Consider the following 12,934-nt stretch of genomic DNA (forward strand, 5'->3'; position numbering starts at 1 on the left):
CAGGTTCAAGGTGTTCTCTCTGAAATGATTTGTGAAAAGCCAAGCCCTTACAGGGACATTAGAAACAACCAATTCTCTGTATTGTTTTTGCTTAAAATAGTTGGAGTGTTTACTGTCTTCCACAAAGATTTCTCTCTGTAGACTCACATTCATAACTTTGTTCTACCTACTCTAAATAATGGACTCAGTTACAACTGGGTATATACACAAATTTTTTTTCACCTTTAAAACAATTGTGTTACCTATGGCTTCAGTAAAAAAAAAAAAAAAAAAAAAAAAAAAGATAGCATCACTTAAACAGAATATATATTTAAATTTAAATTATTCCTGTAGCAGGAATCAAGGGGGACAGAGATGCCCAGACAAGTTGATGAAGGAAGTAGGATTTTAATAGCCAGTGGAGCAGCTTGGCCCCAGAAGAGGCAATAAACCATGAGCTCCTGAAGTTAAATTTCTTACATCTTATATACCTTTTACAGAATCATGTGCTCATGCAAGGGGCTCGTGATCCCTTTTGCCTAGAAGTATACATCACTCTTATGACTTCAGGAAGGGAGGGTAAGCTTTGATGCGGGAAGGGGTGTCCAGACCACTGGTCAGCTATGTACAAGACCTGTTCTTCTTGCTTTGTTTTACAATTACCTCCAGGCAACCTTTCAGAGAACTGTGATTAATTTACAACTGGCTGACTCAATTACTCCTCCAGGTTCCTTTCCCTTGCATTCTCTTCTTTCCTTTCTTCTCAGGGAAGGGGTGTGGGGCTGCCCCTCCTTCCTCAATCCAAGTGAAAATTTAGCAAATATTTATGTGGTTTTAGGGTAATTTAGGGGGACTCAGCTAGATGACTATGAAATGTATGGGGTTGAGAGACTGATAAAACAAGAAATAAAATAAAGAATGTAATTATAACTCAGCATATATCTTCACTTTCTATTTATAGAGCAAACAGCACACATAAAGTCTGTATAATTAAAGAAAGTGACAGTTTAATGGACAGGAACCAGAGAAAAACACATCTTACACTGAAAGATGTAATTTTAAAAACAGCACACCCAGATCAAGAAAGCTTTTGTGGTGTTTATTTATATCATCTTCCTGAGCATAGGATTAGTTTTATAATAAAATATGCTTTCATTACATTATTGAAGTACAATTATACCTGCAAGTTTGCTAATATTTATAATTAGATCCCTGGGTTGATCTTAATTGAAATTCAGATATATTCCCATCTATTTCAGCAACTAACATATATGACATGTGATAGAATTATTTTTTCAGTTTGCTTTAAGTATATTTCTCCTCAATCTCATTTCAGAGCCCTGTAGAAAACTCAAGGAGTGCTTCAGAACTTCCAGTGAGAATCCCTTCACAATTAAAAAGGTAAAGAAATGACTATTTAAAGCTAATTTTTTAGTTTGATTTTTATCATTTCCTCTCCTTTCTTCTTCATACACTTTTTGGAAAAGATATGTTTCACAATATTCTTCACAGCTTTATTTTAGTATAACTAACATAATATAAAACGTACAAGCAGAGTGGGGCAAAAGCAGGTTTACAGTTGTTAGTATGGAAAATAATACAAGAATTAATAAATAATACAAGAATACACTGTCTTTTGCATACTCACAGCTGTAAACCTTGTTTACCTCACCCTGAATTTAAAGTGCACAATCTAATGAGTTTTGACAAATATCTATCCACACCACAGAAGTCTTCACCAAAATCAAGACAATAAACAAACCTATTACTTCTAAAAGTTTTCTCATGACCCTGGTCCTCCTATGGGCAAACACCTAACTGCTGTCATTACAGATTTAACATGCAATTTTTAGGATTTTATATAAATAAAGTCATATAGTGAATTCTCTTTTAAAATATGGTTTCTTTAACTCAGCATAATTAATATAAATCCAAAAAATGGATAGTGTGCTCCTTTTTTATTGATGAGAAGTATTCCCACAATTTATTGATCCATTCATCTTTGATAGACATTTAGCTTGTTTCTAATTTTTGACAAAGGTGATATGAACATTCAAGTACAAGTCATTTTATGGAGATATAGTTTCTTTTCTCTTGGGTAAATACCTAGGGGTTGAATGACTAGGTCTTATAGTAGGTGCATGTTAAATTTTTTAAGAAATTGCCAAACTGTTTTTCAAAGTGTTTTATCATTTTATATTCTTGCCCACGATGTATTAGACTTACCGTTCTTCCACATCCTTAGAATGAACAGTATTTTTATTTTAGCCAATCTGGTGGATATGTAGTGGTGCCTCATTGTGGTTTTAGTGTGCATCTCCCTAATGACTAATAAAGTATTCGTGTTCTTATTTGCCATCCATATATCTTTTCGTGGAAAGTTTGTGTTCAAATCTCTTGCCTACTTTTTTTTAATCTTATTTTTATTAATTTTAATGCAGTAACATTGATAAATCAGGGTACACATGTTCCGAGAAAACATCTCCAGATTATTTTGACTTTTGATTGTGCTGCATACCCCTCACTCAAAGTCAAATCATCCTCCATCACCTTCTATCTGGTTTTCTTTGTGCCCCTCCCCTCCCCCAACTCCCTCCCTCTCCTTCCTCACCCCCTCCCCACCTCTCCACCCCACTCCCTGTTACCATCACATTCTTGTCCATGTCTCTGAGTCCCATTTTTATGTCCCATCTATGCATGGGTTCATATAGTTCTTAGTTTTTTCTGATTTACTTATTTCACTCCGTATAATGTTATCAAGGTCCATCCATGTTATTGTAAATGATTCGATGTCATCATTTCTTATGGCTGAGTAGCATTCCATAGTATATATGTACCAAAGCTTTTTAATCCACTCGTCCTCTGACGGACACTTGGGCTGCTTCCAGATCTTCACTATTGTGAACAATGCTGCTATAAACATGGGGGGGCATTTCTCCTTCTGGAACCGTTCTATGGTGTCCTTGGGGTATATTCTTAAAAGTGGGATGGCTGGGTCAAAAGGCAGTTCAATTTTCAATTTTTTGAGGAATCTCCATACTGTTTTCCACAGTGGCTGCACCAGTCTGCATTCCCACCAGCAGTGTAGGAGGGTTCCCTTTTCTCCACATCCTCGCCAGCACTTATTCTGTGTTGTTTTGTTGATGAGCGCCATTCTGACCAGTGTGAGGTGATACCTCATTGTGGTTTTAATTTGCATTTCTCTAATGATTAGTGATGTTGAGCATTTTTTCATATGCCTATTGACCATCTGTATATCCTCTTTGGAGCAGTGTCTATTCATTTCTTTGGCCCATTTTTTGATTGGATTGTTTGTCTTTCTGGTGTTGAGATTTACAAGTTCTTTATAAATTTTGGTTATTAACCCCTTATCAGACATACTGTCAAATATGTTCTCCCATTGTGTAGTTTGTCTTTTTATTCTGTTCTTATTGTCTTTGGCTGTGCAAAAGCTTTTTAGTTTGATATAGTCCCATTTGTTTTTCCTGTCTTTTATTTCACTTGCCCGTGGAGATAAATCAGCAAATATATCGCTGCGAGAGATGTCGGAGAGCTTACTGCCTATGTTTTCTTCTAAGATGCTTATGGTTTCACGCCTTACATTTAAGTCTTTTATCCATTTTGAGTTTATTTTTGTGAATGGTGTAAGTTGGTGGTCTAGTTTCATTTTTTTGCAGGTTGCTGTCCAATTTTCCCAACACCATTTGTTGAAGAGGCTGTCTTTACTCCATTGTATTTCCTTACCTCCTTTGTCAAATATCAGTTGTCCATAGAGCTGTGGGTTTACTTCTGGATTCTCCGTCTGTTCCATTGATCTATGTGCCTGTTCTTATGCCAGTACCAAGCTGTTTTGAGTACAATGGCCTTGTAGTATAGCTTGATATCAGGAAGTGTTATACCTCCCGCTTTATTCTTCTTTTTTAAGATTGCTGAGGCTATTCGTGTTCTCTTTTGGTTCCATATAAATTTTTGGAATATGTGATCTATATCTTTAAAGTATGTCATTGGTATTTTCATTGGTATTGCATTGAATTTGTAAATTACTTTGGGTAATATAGACATTTTAATAATGTTTATTCTTCCTAACCATGAGCATGGTATATGCTTCCACTTGTTCATATCTTCCTTGATTTCTTTTATCAATGTTTTATAATTTTCCGAGTACAAGTCTTTAGTCTCCTTGGTTAAATGTACTACTAGGTACTTTATTTTTTTGGTTGTAATAGTGAAAGGGATTGTTTCCTTAATTTCTCTTTCCGGCTGTTCATTGTTGGTGTATAAAAATGCCTCTGATTTATGAGTATTAATTTTATATCCTGCCACCTTGCTGAATTCATTTATCAGGTCCAATAGTTTTTTTGACTGAGACTTTAGGATTTTCTATATACAATATCATATCATCTGCAAATAATGATAGCTTTACTTCTTCTTTTCCAACTTGAATGCCTTTTATTTCTTCTTCTTGTCTGATTGCTGTGGCTAGGACTTCCAGGACTATGTTGAATAAGAGTGGTGAAAGCGGGCACCCCTGCCTTGTTCCTGATCTGAAGGGGATTGCTTTTAATTTTTGCCCATTGAGTATGATGTTGGCTGTGGGTTTCTCATAGATGGCCTTTATCATGTTGAGGTATGTTCCCTGTATTCCCACTTTGCTGAGAGTTTTGATCATAAATGGGTGCTGGATTTTATCAAATGCTTTTTCTGCATCTATTGAAATTATCATGTGGTTTTTCTCCTTCCTTTTGTTTATGTGATGAATAACATTGATAGATTTGCGAATATTGTACCAGCCTTGCCTCCCCAGAATAAATCCCACTTGATCATGGTGTATGATTTTTTCCATATATTGTTGGACCCGGTTTGCTAATATTTTGTTGACGATTTTAGCATCTATATTCATCAGAGATATTGGCCTATAATTTTCTTTCTTTGTGTTGTCTTTGCCTGGTTTTGGATTCAGAATTATGCTCGCCTTATAAAAGGAGCTTGGAAGTCTTCCTTCCTCTTGAATTTTTTGAAATAGCTTCAGAAGGATAGGAGTTAGTTCTTCTTTGAATATTTGGTAGAATTCACTTGTGAAGCCATCAGGCCCAGGACTTTTCTTTGTTGGGAGTTTTTTGATAACTGTTTCGATTTCATGTGGTGTAATCGGTCTGTTTACATTTTCTGATTCTTCCAGATTGATTTTTGGAAGATTGTATGTTTCAAGGAATTTGTCCATTTCATCTAAGTTGTCTAGTTTTTTGGCATACAGTTCTTCATAGTATTTTTGTACAATCCTTTGTATTTCTGTTGTGTCAGTTTTTATTTCACCCCTCTCATTTCTAATTTTATTTATTTGAGTCCTCTCTCTCTTTTTCTTGATGAGTCTAGTTAAAGGTTCATCAATCTTGTTTACCTTTTCAAATAACCAGCTCCTAGTTTCATTGATCCTCTGTGTTGTTTCTTTATTTTCTGTGTCATTTATTTCTGCTCTGATCTTTATTATTTCCTTCCTTCTACTACATTTGGGCTTTACTTGCTGTTCTTTATCTAGTTCTTTTAGATGCAGGGTTAAGTTGTTTATTTGAGCTTTTTCTAGCTTCTGAAAGTGTGCCTGTAGTGCTATGAACTTCCATCTCAGTACTGCTTTTGCTGTGTCCCATAAATTTTGAGTTGTTGTATGCTCATTATCATTCGTTTCTAGGAATTTTTTTATTTTTTCTTTGATCTCATCCTTAATCCATTCGTTATTTAACAACCTGCTATTTAGTTTCCATGTGTTTGAGAATTTTTGAGCTTTTCTGTTGTGGTTGATTTCTAGTTTCATGCCATTGTGATCAGAGAAAGTGTTTGATATGATTTCAATCTTCTTAAATTTGTTGAGACCACTTTTTGTGCCCTAACATGTGGTCTATCCTGGAGAATGTACCATGAGCACTTGAAAAGAATGTATATTCTGCTGCTTTAGGGTGAAAGGTTCTGAATATATCTATTAAATTGAGTTGATCTAGTGTGTCCTTTAAGTCTGCTGTTTCATTGTTAATTTTCTTTCTTGAGGATCTATCTAGTGATGTTAGTGGGGTATTAAAATCCCCTACTATTGCCCTGGCCAGTTGGCTCAGCGGTAGAGTGTCGGCCTGGCATGCGGGGGACCCAGGTTCGATTCCTGGCCAGGGCACATAGGAGAAGCGCCCATTTGCTTCTCCACACACCCCCCTCCTTCCTCTCTGTCTCTCTCTTCCCCTCCCACAGCCAAGGCCCCATTGGAGCAAATATGACCTGGGCGCTGGGGATGGCTCCTTGGCCTCTGCCCCAGGCACTAGAGTGGCTCTGGTCGTGGCAGAGCAACGCCCCGGATGGGCAGAGCATCGCCCCCTGGTGGGCGTGCCGGGTGGATCCCGGTCGGGCACATGCGGGAGTCTGTCTGACTGTCTCTCCCCGTTTCCAGCTTCAGAAAAAAATACAAAATATAAAAAATAAATAAAATAAAATAAAATCCCCTACTATTATGGTGTTGCTGTTGATCTTGCTCTTTATATCCATCAAAATCTGCTTTATTTATTTAGGTGCTCCTATATTAGGTGTGTAGATATTTATAATAGTTATATCTTCCTGTTGGATTGCTCTCTTTATCATTATGTAGTGGCCTTCTTTATCTCTTACTATATTCTTTGTTTTAAAGTCCATTTTGTCTGATATAAGTATTGCTACCCCAGCTTTTTTTTCATTTTCATTTGCATAAAATGTTTTTTTCCATCCTTTTACCTTCCGTCTAAGTGCATCTTTTGTTTTAAGGTGTGTCTCTTGTAGACAGCATATGTACGGGTCCTGTTTTCTTATCCATGCAGCTACCCTGTGTCTTTTGATTGGATCATTTAATCCATTTACATTTAAGGTTATTATTGATATGTAGTTGTTTATTGCCATTTTATTCTTTAAAGCTGTATTCCTCTTTTGCTATATTCTTTTCCCACTTTGATCTGTTTATACCATGCCCCTTAACATTTCCTGCAGCACTGGTTTGGTTGTAATGAATTCCTTGAGGTTTTTTTTTGTCTGGGAAACTTTTTATTTCTCCTTCAATTTTAAATGATAGCCTTGCTGGATAAAGTAGTCTTGGCTGTAGGTTCTTGTTCTGCATTACTTTGAATATTTCTTGCCATTCCCTTCTGGCTTCAAGTGTTTCTGTTGAGAAGTCTGATGTCATCCTTATGGGGGCTTCTTTGTAGGTGATAGCCTTTTTTTCTCTCACAGCTTTTAATATTTTCTCTTTATCACTTAGCTTTGGTATTTTAATTATGATGTGTCTTGGTGTAGGTTTCTTTGGGTTTCTTTTTAGTGGAGTTCTCTGTGCTTCTTGAATTTGTGAGAGTTTCTCCTGCATTAATTTAGGGAAGTTTTCAGCTATGAGATGATTGAATAAAGCCTCTATCCCTTGTTCTTTCTCTTTTTCTTCAGGAACCCCTATGATGCGTGTTTTTTCTCTTTATGTTGTCACAGAGCTCTCTAAGAGTTTCCTCAGACTTTTTGAGTCTCTTTTCTTTCTTCTTCTCTGCTTTCATGCCTTCATTCCAGTTGTCCTCCAACTCGCTGATTTGATCCTCAGCTGTATCCATCCTGTTTTTAATTCCTTCCATTGTGGTCTTCATTTCTGATATTGTATTTGTCATCTCCAACTGATTCTTTTTTAATATTTCAATATCCTTTTTTATACTTGCTATTTATTTCTTTATTTAGGTGTTTGTGATAACCATCCATTGTTGTTCTAAGATCCCTAAGCATCCTTACAATCATTATTTTAAACTCCGCATCTGGAAGTTTGATTATTTCCATATCACTCAGTTCATCTCCTGAAGGTCTCTCTTGTGGTTTCATTTGGATTGCACTTCTTTGTCTTCTCATTGTGTCTGGGTGTCTGGGTGTTTTCTGTGTAGAGCTGGTTGAGTCTAGGCTTGGTGTTGTCTGCCTCCAGCACAACAGGTTGTGCTGTTTCTAGGTCTTCTTGGGTTGGCATCAGCTATTATTTGTAATCCACTTTAGGATTTGGGCCGCTTTGAAGTCTTGATTTGTTTGTTTTCTTAACAGGTGATTGTCTTGTTTGCTGATCTCAGCAGGGGGCTTATTTGAAACTGTATCCAGAAATGTGGTGGGTGTGACCTGAGGCTCTGAAGTCCTCTTCTGCCAGTTAATTTCTCTGGGGGCAGGTTGCTTTCTCAGCTTCAGTAGGGGGAGGTGTATCTCAGATCTCCATGGAGACCTGAGTTACTGCCCCTCCTCCCCAGTTCTTGTTTTCAGCTGTGTCTTGTTGCGCTGATTGGAGCTGGAGAGATGTCTGTATCTCTGTGACCTGGAAGTACTTTTGTATTTTGCTTTGTGGAAGGATCAGCCCCTCCCCCAGTTATGGCCACCTCCAGCACTGAATGAGTCAGCTTTTTATGTCATCACCCATATTTCTCTCCCCCTCACCATCCGTCTCTCTCTCTCTCCTTTCTTTTTGGAAGACAAGTGGGCCCTTTCAACACACCTCATTCCCTGGTCACCAGGCAAGTGGCTGTGAGCAGTATTTAATGCTCTTTTCCTTGGAGTGAGGGCCTAGCCTCACCCCCCCCTCTGTTCCTGTAAGCAGGAAAGATTCAGGCTCTCCCTACCAGGTTTGTTGTGGCTTCTTCTTTGCTCCTTGGTTTTTGAAAGCTATTCTTATAGTTCAGATTTGGTTTTTCATGCTGATTGTTCATAAATTAGTTTATAATCCAGTTTGGTGGTGTGAGCTGGGAGTCTGTGCATCTGCTTACTCTGCTGCCATCTTCAAGTCCCTCTCTTGCCTACTTTTTAAATTGGTAATTTGTCTTCTTTTTATGAAATTGTAAAGTTCTTTATATATTCTAGCATAAATCTTTTGTTATATGTATTTGAAAATATTTTCTTCCAAAAATTATTGAGAGGGGTGTTTAAATATCTGACTATAATTATGAATTTTTATATATTTTTTCATTTCTATCAGTTTTAAATCATGTCACTTGAAACTTTCTTGTTAGAAGTATAACTATTTAGATTACATTATCTTGATTAAATGTCACTTTAATTATAAAATTACTATCTTCAAGCCTGATCTAATTCTTTGATTTGAAATTTATTTTGTTATGTTTAAGTTTTCTATTTCTTCTTGAATTGATTTTGTAATATAGTCTTTTTCTAAAACTCAATCATTTCATATAGACATTCAAATTTTAAAAATATTTATTTATTTCTAAGTGAGAGTAGGGGAGATAGAGAGACAGACTTCTGCATGTGCCCCAACTGGGATAAACCTGGAAACCCACATCTGGAGCCAATATTTGAATCAATGGAGCTGTTCTCAGCACCCTGGCCAATGCTTGAATCAGTTGAGCCACTGGCTGCAAGAAGAAAGGAGAGAGAAAAGAGAGGAGAAGGTGGGAAGAGAAGCAGGTGGTTGTTTCTTTTGTGTGCCCTAACTGGGGATCAAATCTGGGATGTCCACATGCTGGGTTGATGCTCTATCCACTGAACCAAATGGCTAGAGCCTAAACATTTAAATTTATCGACAATGTTATACATAATATTCTTACATTCTTTTAAAAATATCCACAAGATGTATTAGATATACCCTTTTATATATCAGCTTTGTTATTTTGTATCTTTTTCTTGATCAGTTTCAACATAGTTATCAATTTTATTATATCAAAAAAATAGTATATCAAATAACTAATTTTTGTATTTTTAATCCTCTATGTTTATTGTTTTCTATTTTCTTGATTTCTATTATCTTTTTCCTCTTTCCATTCACATATTTATTTTATTGTTCTTCATCTAGCTTCTTCTATCTTTCTAATACCTATATTTTAAAGCTATGAATTCTCCTCTGAGAATTGCTTTAGCTGTATTCATAATTTTTGCTATGTAACATTTTCATAGCAAAATGTAATATTAAGTTAAATTTTTTCTAATTCACATTTTAATTTCTTCTTGACTAACAGCTCAGTTTCTGGATATTAATTTTTTTTGTATGATAGAGACAGAGGGACAGATAGGGACAGGCAGACAGGAAGGGAGAAAGATGAGAAGCATCAATTCTTCATTGCAGCACCTTAGTGCCTCATTGATTTCTTTCTCATATGTGCCTTGACTGGGGAGCTACAGCAGACTAAGTGACCCCTTGCTCAAGCCAGCAACCTTGAGATCAAGCTGGTGAGTCTTGCTCAAGCCAGATGAGCCCGTGTTCAAGCTGGCAACCTCGGGGTTTCAAACCTGGGTCCTCCGCATCCCAGTCTGATGCTCTAGCCACTGTGCCACCACCTGGTCAGGCTCAAATTGGTGGATATTATGTATTAAAACGGTTTTTGGGAATCTGAAGCCAATGGTAAATGAATTTTCTTCCAGAAAGAATTTGTGCTTGCTTCTATAGGAACCTAGAGGCCCTACAAGCTTACATCAATATAAACCAAGTTCAAACCTTTATCTCTGACTATATTTTTTCAAAGACTGTTACATTTCTAGGTCACTTTCCCCTTGACAATATATCTCTTGGGTGGTTCTGATCTGGGTCCTGAAGTTTGAGTCCTATTTTTGAGGATCCTTAAGTCAAAAGATCCTCATTCTCCAGGATCAATGACCTCAGGGCAAAAATGGCTACTGCACTGGTTACACTTCAAGCTTCTCACTTCCCTTTCACTTTTAACCTATTAATCCTTATTTTATTTACACCTTGACATTTACAAAACTTTTTATCATTCTTTTTATTTTTTTTTTTACAGAGACAGAGAGAGAGAGGGATAGAAAGCGACAGACAGACAGGAATGGAGAGAGATGAGAAGCATCAATCATCAGTTTTTCGTTGTGACACCTTAGTTGTTCATTGATTGTTTTCTCATATGTGTCTTGACCGCAGGCCTTCAGCAGACAGAGTAACCCTTTGCTCGAGCCAGTGACCTTGGGTCCAAGCTGGTGAGCTTTTGCTCAAACCAGTTGAGCCTGTGCTCAAGCTGGCGACCTCGGGGTCTTGAACCTGGGTCTTTCCTTATCCCAGTCCAATGCTCTATCCACTGCGCCACTGCCTGGTCAGGCTAAAAACTTTTTAAATCTGATTTTTTTATTGTGTTCAGTGGAAGGGTTAAATCAAAAAAGTTATGTATTACTATTCCCCAAAACTAGAAGTCTACATAATAAACTTTAACAAAAAAGAATGTATGTAAATACAACATAGTTTTATTTTCACTAAACTTCCACAGATAAACATTATTCAATCAAGTCCAGTCATCACAGTCCCCAGTTGTTGACATATTCAGCCACTACTTTCTTGGTGTCTTTACATATCACTCATTCCTGAAGGTTAAAAATCCTTTTTAGGAATAGGCACACAGATCTATAACTCTTCTTGAACTTATAGCTCTGACAACCTTTTCTTTTTTTTAATTGCAAACAGTATATTTTACCTCCCAAAACAAGAAAATAGACTTTCTATTTCTGTTCCCAACCAATCAAAGGGAAGTGAGGAAGTTTATCTCTCTAATTCTCAACTCTCAGCTGACAGAGAGCAAGGATGCAGCAGTTCACACCATGCAGTCTCTTACAGACACACCAGAGAACCTTTTGGCTGTCTTTTCCTATCATAAAAGGGAAATCTTCCCAACTCAACAGAAAATCTTCTTATGTGTCATGAGTTGGTTGTTATTTGAAGCCGCAATATAAATAAAAGTTACACATTAAACATTTAAAAATTATGATGTTGATCTGTGACCAAGGGTTTAAAATGATTTCACAAAAAGTAAATGATGTATTACTATTTGTTCTGTCTCCAAATGCTATATGAAAATAGATAATTAAGGGAGGATTAAAACTAAGCCCTTTTTACTTTTATGTTCTGTTTCTCATTTAGCTACACTGTTTCTCATTCATTTTACATTTAATTTTTATACAAAACATAAGTGGCTGCAAATGCATATTGATCATATTGTGTCTTTGATGTAGGAAGAAATTAAGGTAAAAAGCCCACCCTCACCTCCAAAAGTATGCTCGACTGCTGGTTCTTGTTCCTCAGAGCTGATGAGCAGCACGACTAACGTCAAAGAGAACACCGTATGCATACCAAACTATCTGGACCAGGAAATCAAAGTAAGGGGTGGTGGGTTTATTTAATCCATAACTGGGGATAGCATGAAGAAGCAAACAAAAAAATTACAGCGCTTGTCATCTTGATAACTCTGGTTCCCCCTTTGACAGCTGAAGTAATTGGAAATCACAGCCTGAGTTCCAAGGCCTGATCCTATTTTCATTTGCAGTCTTACTTCTCCCTGGAATCCTGTCACTCTTACAAAAACAATGATTCATAGCTCTCGGTTTGTTTTCTCTATCTCTGAGTCTGTTTCTATTTTGTTTGTTTAAGGTGAAGGAATTGAACAAACAAACAAGCAGAAAGTACTCCTAAGCACAGATAACAGAATGGTGGTTACCAGAGGGCAAGGGGGTGGGGAGGTAGAGGAGGGTAGAGGGGGATGAATGGTGACGGAAGGAGGCATGACTTTGGGAGGTGAACACTTGGTACAGTGTACAGATAATGTATTATAGAATTGAACAGGTGAAACCTATATAATTTTATTAACCAATGTTTCCCAATAAATTCAACAAAAATAAAAACAAACAAACAGAAAACCATAGCACTTGGTTTGAACATAATAAAAAGCTTAGTATTTGCCAAACAACCTGGGCCATATTTTCCCCATGTCTTTCTTTCTCATCTTCGTGATGCTCAAGAGGCACTATCTCCAAACTCTAAGCTTTCCCTATACATTTCCTTTACATGTTTCAAAGCAGAGACTCCTCCAATCAACATTCATCTCCCTCTCTCTTACTTGTGGAAAACTGTTTCTTCCAATCTTCTCTGCCTGGAGTTATGAACCTAGTTATATTAGTAATAATATTTCATATTAGACTACTATATGTTTCTCTCCATCTAGTT

General features: G+C 36.8%; 1 protein-coding gene across 1 annotated transcript in view; it reads left to right on the top strand.

Annotated features, from left to right (window-relative positions):
- Positions 1-12,934, top strand: part of C5H4orf17 (chromosome 5 C4orf17 homolog) — a 33,677-nt gene that overhangs the window by 11,107 nt on the left and 9,636 nt on the right. The window contains exons 3-4 of the mRNA XM_066386485.1: positions 1,316-1,380; positions 11,947-12,090. Coding sequence (XP_066242582.1) covers positions 1,316-1,380; positions 11,947-12,090 — 209 coding nt within the window. The remainder of the gene's footprint in view (positions 1-1,315; positions 1,381-11,946; positions 12,091-12,934) is intronic.

The sequence above is a fragment of the Saccopteryx leptura genome, chromosome 5 (assembly GCF_036850995.1).
Source record: "Saccopteryx leptura isolate mSacLep1 chromosome 5, mSacLep1_pri_phased_curated, whole genome shotgun sequence".
In the NCBI taxonomy this organism is placed as follows: domain Eukaryota; kingdom Metazoa; phylum Chordata; class Mammalia; order Chiroptera; family Emballonuridae; genus Saccopteryx; species Saccopteryx leptura.